The sequence below is a fragment of the Delphinus delphis genome, chromosome 3, assembly GCF_949987515.2.
Source record: "Delphinus delphis chromosome 3, mDelDel1.2, whole genome shotgun sequence".
Taxonomy (NCBI): Eukaryota; Metazoa; Chordata; class Mammalia; order Artiodactyla; family Delphinidae; genus Delphinus; species Delphinus delphis.
The window spans coordinates 143122786-143130983 of record NC_082685.1 but is presented as its reverse complement, the minus strand read 5'-3'; the positions used below and the strand labels follow the sequence as shown (position 1 = coordinate 143130983).

Sequence of the window (8198 nt, the reverse complement as noted above, 5' to 3'; positions counted from 1 at the left end):
AAATTAGATTTGCTGTAATAGAGTTTAAACTGCTAAAATAGAGGCATGTTTCAGCTTGTGTTTTGAGTAAGTTTAGGCAAGGTTAGAGAATTATAGTAAGTTTTTTTTTTCTCTATACTTGATTGCGTTCCGGGTCTTCCCAAGAAATGTCAGTTATTTCCCCAATTCTAAAAAGAGGGACTCTTTCATAACAGTTGTACAACCAGGCAAAAGAGCACACTCTCGTGTTTCCTTAAGGGGAGGAAACCTGCCATTATGTGAGATAATTAACTTTAGCCTCAGAAAAGTCTTCTTTGAAACGTTCTAATCAAGACTTCAAGCTTTCTGAGTGTTGTGTGCGCTTTATTCTTCAATTCTTCCTGGTCCCGGTTTTGCATTTCTAATGAAAGTGAACTGACAAAGCTGGAAAAGTGGTCTAAGGAGCAAAACAAAGCCAGCAAGCATGCTTCTGGTGCGCCAAGATTAATCAATATTCCAGAAACCTCGGCTTTCCCCCCTCCTTCCCTGTGGTGTTTTCATTTTTCCCCACTCCCCCTTTCCCGGGCACAGACTCCGCCCCTTTTCTTAAGTTGCCCCGATAGTAATTTGCAGTTTCAGAGCACATGCACGCCTTGCTCGCTGCGTTTTGTTGCTCCGCTGTACCTGCTGGGAATTCACCTTGTCATTGCCTGGGGTATCTTCCACCCGTTACAAAATCAGAAAAGGTAAGTCTGACGTCCTGTATTCCTGCTGGGCTACATTTCTCGTTCCATTTCTCTGCCAGTGTATTTTGTTTCCCGAGCAGAGGAGTAGCGAGAGTAAAAGCTAGCCATTTTGGTAGATAAAGTCCATGTTAGTAATTTAATGCATTGAGCGTGTGGTGTCTATTTACGCCGTGTCCTCTCTTAATCTGGAGTTGAGTCATTCAGGGTGGATGGGGGGCAGATTGCGGTTCGAGCTCTAGAAAAGAATCAAGGCTGAGCTGGTCTGTTTTAAAGTGACTGGTAAAGGGAATCAGAGATTAGTAGGAGAGAAAAAAATTTGGTCTCTCGCGTCTCCTCTTCTTCACTTCTCCCTAAACTTTTAATCTGCTGTGAAGTCTTGAGCGAGCTGTACGTCTTATTATCACTGACCCCAGCCTGCAATTTTATTTAAAAGTCAAAACTGTTAAGACTAGTCTTTTTTTCCGCACCTGGATTTGCCAAAAGCTTCCGAGGAGTCTCTTGCTTTCTAGCTACCTCCTACACGGACGCACACACTGGCTTTTCGCGTTGCCAGATACACACGTCCACAGGCACGACTTGATTTTTTACTTGGATTTATCATGGGAAAGGTTACGGATTAGAAATCTTGTAAAACAGCAGGAGGAATCCCTTGATCTTTCAAAACAGCTGATTTCCACCAAGGAGAGATTTACTTAGATATATTTGCATAACCTAGGAGCACTTTAAAGAAACTAGAAACCACACGCTGTAACGTTTGGAATGAAAATTGAATTAATCTCCTCATCTATTCTAGAAATCCTAAATTTTAAAATACTGAGAAGTGGGTGATAGTTTCCTCAGAAGACGCCAGCATGTTTGCCACAAAGACAAATGCTACTTTGTACTTCTACTTGGGACCAAAATGAAGATGAATTATGATTTCAGATAATTTATAAACGTGCCCAGTGCACTTAGCTTATTTTGTGAAAAAAAAAAAAGTTACCACGTGAAAGGGTCAAATGTATTTCCCAGGGCCTGTGGGTACTTGTGTTCTTTTCATAAGCATATTTACTAGTTGATATTATCGTGGTTTTTTTCTTAATGCATAAAGTAGTTACTTTATTATATATAACAGCAACCTCTGACTGTGAAATCTCAGTATCTTAATTCATTTCATTGACCTGGTTATGCCTTTGCCATGTATACAACATGAGCCATTAAGTATAATTACTGAGCGTTTCCTGTGCGTTTAATTCAATTGGACATTTATTGAGGGCGAACATTGTGCAAAGTACTTGGCTAGGTTCTGGGGGATCGGGTGGGGGTAACGGTGCTCAGTCACACCCAGCTCCGCTGAGCCCTTTTATAGCTTCACTGGAGAGGGAAGGACAAATGTTTAAAAATGTAACACAAGTACCTGCTCCTATATTCTGGATTTATGCACATGTCTCACACGTGGTTCAGTAAAATATGCACATTCTAGCCTTGAGATCTGGCATTGCCACTCTCCAGCCCTTGATTCCTACTGAGATTATGCAGTTTGCCAACAGCTTCCCCTGGTGTCGGGCAGCCCTGATTTCTCACCCCTGGAGGCTGTAATTCTTGTCTCTTTCTCTCTCGTCTAGTTGTGTTCTTGAACACCAAAGAGGACTGGCTTTCTGGGGCTGATTCCGTGACATTGAAGTTCAAAGAAGAGACACTCTGCGGAAGTAAAACATGACTAAAAGCAATGGAGAAGAGGCCAGGATGGGAGGCAGGATGGAGAGATTCCAGCAAGGGGTCCGTAAACGCACACTCTTGGCCAAGAAGAAAGTGCAGAACATCACAAAGGAAGATGTTAAAAGTTACCTGTTTCGGAATGCTTTTGTGCTGCTTACTGTCACTGCAGTCATTGTGGGTAAGTCATTTGATAACAAGCAAAAAAAAAAAACACAACTGGATCTTGTTTCTCGGGGGCATCTGACTGCCTGGGAATATTATCAGATGAACTGATTGTAGGTATTCAAAAGGATAGCCCAGGCTTTCCTCTGAATTTGAAGATTCTTTTTTTCCTTTAAATGACAGTCTGTTGGCACATTTGGAGCAACATGTGGTAAAACACGTGGGAATCTGAAAGAATCTCATTAGGCATTATGCAAATCAATTGATTGTGTGAAGAAGGGAAATAAATCAAATGTTTCTCCATCTCATGTAAGGATAAAAGAGGATAATTTAATCTTAAGACCTGAGCAGTTAAGTAACAATAGAAACAAGCAAGTGCTCTAGATTTGGCCAAGATGTGATCATTATGCAATGTCACTTTCACTTAAAACTAATGTACACTATTCGTATACCCAGAATGAGACACAGGTCCCTAACAGTAATTATATTCTAACTGGCGCTGACTTGCAGCTGAATATCAACACAGACATAGAGGCCGAATCTTTTCTGTTTGTACACTGTCTCATCCAGTGACTGGGAAAGGTAAATTAGGGGAAATGTAAACACAGATCCCTCATTCATTGCCTCTAAGTGTCTGCCATAAGTAGTTAAACCTTTTTTGAAACGTTTCAGTCTCTTACTAATTTAGCATTGTTGACAGCAATCTGTACAAATAAAACATTATTGTTTTGTTTGATTTATCGGTATCTGAAATTATCGTTCATTATAATTAGCAATTATATCTGCTACTTGTAGGTAGCATCAATCTTCCTTTAAAATATAGCTGAAAAACCTACTTACTCAGAATTTTTGAACCAATATAGAAATCCTTAGGCTGGTAAACAGATAAGCCAATGTCATGCTGTAAAAAAATGCTATAACTTAAATTTCTACTAATCTGCCACCAAAAGAAGGCTTTAATCTCTACCTTGGAGTTTGCCAAGATCACCATCAAATATAAGAGGTAATGACAATAAAAACTAAGAAAATTCTGTAGCATGTAAATATAATTATAACTTTATCTCCAGAAATAGGATTCTTAGATTGCAGACAAATAGGAATACAACAGAAGAGTAGTTTGTCACAAGACTTTAGATATATTCCATTTCAACATCTTTGGCTCCTTTTAGTAATTGTTGGTGATTAATGACTCTTCAATTAATTCCAGAGATGTTCAAAAAGAAAGTTTCCTGATTGACTCAGAGAAGTAATGGCTTCCTTTAGGTCTCCAGGTTTGAATATCTTCCCGGAAGAAGTATTTCAGTGCTGTATCATTGTCTTGGAAGTTGATGTAAAATACAGTATTCTCATCTCGGTTTTTTTCTTTGAATTACAGTCGTTTTCAAGCCAAGTAATAGCTGTGTAATAATAATTGTGAGCGATTAGACAGCACTATTCCAGCTACTTTCTGGTGTTTTGCTTATATTAGCTCACTTAATCCTTAAACAAGCTTATGAAGGCAGTGGGTAGGTATGATTACTCTGATCCTCATTTCATAGTTAAGGAGACTGAGCACGGAAAGATCAAGCAACTTGCCCAAAGTCACGCAGCTAGTAAATGCTAGAGGTGAAAGTCAAACTCAGGCTGTCTAGTGCCAGAGGCCATTCTCTTAACCACTCTGCCATCCCAGCTCAGTGCTCTCCTGACTAGCTGACATCTTGTGAGAGTTGCCAGGAAGAAAAATGCTGCCATGTCTTGGTAGAGGCCAATTACCAAGCAATGCTACATGCATTCACATAGCTTTGTCATTTTGCTACATGATTTACTCAGTTAAACTCAGCAGAAAACGTATAATTCTCCTACAAATGATTAAGCTGCATTCCTCTTTCATTTAACAAATACCCATTTATTTTGCAACCCTATACATATAATAATAGAGCTCAGTGATACTGGAGTATGTTTGGAAAAGATGCAGAAACATTGATTCAAAATGGTGTTCTAAACACAAGAGTCCCATTTCTGGGACAGAAATGTTTCAGGTGGAGAACACAGAAATGGAAAGTGATAAAACCTGAACATAGAAATCAGATCAATGGGGAAGGAAGTTCTTAAGTGATTACAAAGAAATAACATCTCTGATAGAAGGAAGATAGTGGCAGGATTTAAGAGTCCATTTTCTCTATGAGTTCTGGGATCATTTCCTAGCCCAAAGAGGACTTGCCCTAAGATTTGTGAGAATTGTGATGAGTTGGCTGAGCTGGGGTAGATAACTTGGCAGGATGCCCTCAGGGTTGGCTTTACTAATGGAAACTGAGGAGGTAGAAGTAACAAGAAGAAGGCACTAACAAAGAAACAAATAAAGAGGTCTCATTGACAGTCAGACCACTGAGTCTACACCAAAGACTTGGAATCGCAACTTAGTAGCAAACAGATTTAGGAGAGAAGGAAGAAGCCTTCAGCTATCTCTTGGTGCCTCTTCCACTGAGGGCCCAGTGAACACAAAGGCTCATTTAGCTTGCCACTGGGTACCATGTCTACATCAACCCTAAAAGAAATAATAGGAAAAGGACATGTCTGGGACATCAACTCTCAAATTTATTTGCTGCAGCACAAGGAAAAACTGGAAAGATGCTAGGAAGGAAGAAGAAAAGAGTTATTTTCTCCAAAGATGAAATGACAAGAAAGAACTATAGCTATTACTTGGTTTCCTTTTTTAATTTTAATTTATTTATTTTAAAATTTATTTATTTATTTAGGCTGCATCGGGTCTTAGTTGTGGCATGCATGATCTTCGTTGTGGTGCATGGGCTTCTTTTTAGTTGTGGCGTGTGGGCTCTAGAGCACGCAGGCTTAGTTGCCCTGCGGCCTGTGGGATCTTAGTTCCCCGACCAGGGATCAAACCCATGTCCCCTGCACTGAAAGGTGAAATCTTAACCACTGGACCACCAAGGAAGTCCCAATTACTTCGTTTTCAAATTCTTAGGTTTTGATCACTTTTACTAAAAAAGACTGGGAAAATCTACGTAGTGGGGTGAATTTTTTGTTCAGTCTGTTTTCTTTCATCTTTTTGAAATAAAATAAATGTGCATTTAGTGTGTGGAAATAGAAGCTAGAAATACAGAGGAGGAGTAGAGACATGTTGAATCCATATATTCAAAAAAAGTAGGGAATTGTAGATATTTCACTACCAATCCCTCTGCAAACACAGGCATAGAACCACATGTGCAATGTGATGTCATTTCTATGCAATGACATTTCTAATGTCATTTCTAAGCCATGTCAAAGTCTGAAAGTGCCAGGCTGCAAAGCCCATGTAACGGGAGCAGGCTAGCAACTTGAAAGGAGGCAGTGGCAAGTGCTAAGTCCCTTTAAGATAGTTCATCATTAAAGCATTTGATGAAGTGTCTTCCAGGGCTATAGCAGACAAGCTGTCTGACAAAAAACACACCGAGAAGAGTGGTCACTGTCTTTCTTCCTCTGGGAAGCACCTTCTACTTCATACTGTGGTCAGTTGTGTCAGAGGGACCTCAGACATCTCCCTGAAAGAAAGAAAAATCCTTTGTCATGTTCAAGTCACAGAATGTCACTCATCTATTATCTGCTAAATAAATACATTTTTTTAAAAGATTCAATGCTATTCAGCAATTTAACAAATATTGGATGTTGTGTATCTGGCTCTATGCTATACAATGTGGCATCTCTGCCCTCAGGTGGTTTAGTAGGAGAGATGGATGAAAAATGAGATGACAAAGGAATATATGGGGTTCAGCGGTAGTAATAGAGAAATTCGTAACATTTTTTGAAATGAGATTATATTGTATATACAGTTCTATATCGTATATGATGTCTTTCTGTGTTGGTACTTTAGACGTTCTACTTTGTTATTAACAACCACATGTGGTAGATGTGCCACGTGGTAACATTTTTAAAGTGTGGCTTTTGAGGAAGGATAGATCTGGATTCATATGCCGGTCGTACTTAATCACCGTATGATCCTAAAGAAGGTGTTTACCTGTTCTGAAGTCTCAGTTTCCTCATCTATTGTAAAATGTATAATATATATTGTGGACACTTACGTGGTGCCAAGCAGTGTTGTAAGTGTGGTTAGTATGTTAGCTTTATTTAATCCTCACAACAAGCCAGGGAGGGAGGTATTTTTATGCTCATTTTATAGATGAGGAAACCGAAGCTCAGATACTTATCCCGCAGTTGATGCATTTTGACCGGGATTCAAATCCACCATTTGGGCTCCAAGTTCATACTCTTACCCACCACAGTGTTCTGAATGCTTGGTCCCTCCTCTCAGGAAATGTCCATTCTTGTTATATTACACCAATTAGCTCAGGATGTGCACTGACACATCAACAGGAGGGGTGGAAAGGAGAGATTGAATTGAGAATTCAGAACAAGGGTCACTCCTGAGTCCTGGTGGCTGATTGCATGTGAGTTGACAGAGAAAGTGGATTGCAGGTCAATGGTCTGATTTCTGGCTTGGGTGACCGAGTGGCTTTGGTACCATCAGTCATGGTGGAACACAGGAAGAAGACGGGGGAAGTAATAATGTCAGTTTCGGACATGTTGAGTTTGAGATGTGGGCTGCCACGGCAGTGGAGATACAGTGCAAGAGGCTCACCATAAATAAAGATTTGGAAGGTAGCCTTACCATCTCCAGACTGAACGAAGACAGGTTCTGTCTTTGAGGGTAAACGAATAACGATCAATGCATCGGGTTATCCTACTGCATAAGCTACTCTGTAAGTGAGGATATTCTGAGAGCAGTATTAACTCTAGGGCCCTTCTTTATAACTAGAAGCAATAATCTCCCAGAAATGCTGTAGTGGTATCCTGAGCCTTGGGCATGTAATACAATATCCAGCCGAGTCATTTAGTTCAGCCAAACAGGTTCATTAATGCGGTGAACTATCAGCTGCTGCCTGGACCCAACTAGCCAACTGCTTGAGTTAGTGGCCCCCATGCTGACACCTTTCAGCTTACTAAGAGAAGGGCATCTCCACCCAGGTTGAACAACAAGAATCCAAAGAATGGTGAACAGATTTCTGGGTTCAGATTTCCAGTTTCTTCAACACTTCCTGGAAAAGAGAAGGAGCTTCCAGAAGCTCGGGGCAGCCCCTCCCCTGGTGTTACCAGAGCCCAGCTAGTCACTGTCACTCACAGAGACTCCCTGGGCAGAGGGCTGGGCTGGAGGGTGAGCTAGGAAGCAGTGGATTCATAATGCCCTGCTCTGGAGATGCGACATAGGGATAGAAAAATTGTTGGGGACAACAATAGCAACTAGCAGACTTGCATTAGATCCCAGCCCCCCCTCCCACCGTCTCCAAAAGCACTCCAGAGAGCTGCTTCCTGTCCTGGGGATAGAGTCCAGGACTGAATAGGGGAGTAGATCAGAGCCACGGATTCTGGAGTCAGAAGCTTAGGTTTATGTCCCATTTCTGGAACTGATCCTCTGTTTCTTCATGCGTAAAGTGGAATAATGATAACACCTCTGTGCCAAGATTCTATCCCAGTTCTGCCACTTACGACCATGTAACCTTAAATAATGTCCTTAAATGCTTGGCGGGCAAAGTGTCTGAAGAAACCGTCAACCCTCCGTCTTTGGCTTCCATCTGTGCTAGGGCGTCAAGTGAAAATACACGC

At 40.9% G+C, this 8198-nt stretch overlaps 1 protein-coding gene across 1 annotated transcript in view; it reads left to right on the top strand.

Moving 5' to 3' along the window:
* The first annotated feature begins 575 nt into the window (after positions 1 to 575).
* Positions 576 to 8198, top strand: part of SLC1A3 (solute carrier family 1 member 3) — a 75067-nt gene continuing 67444 nt past the window's right edge. The window contains exons 1-2 of the mRNA XM_060009587.1: positions 576 to 704; positions 2309 to 2580. Coding sequence (XP_059865570.1) covers positions 2400 to 2580 — 181 coding nt within the window. The 5' untranslated portion in view covers positions 576 to 704; positions 2309 to 2399. The remainder of the gene's footprint in view (positions 705 to 2308; positions 2581 to 8198) is intronic.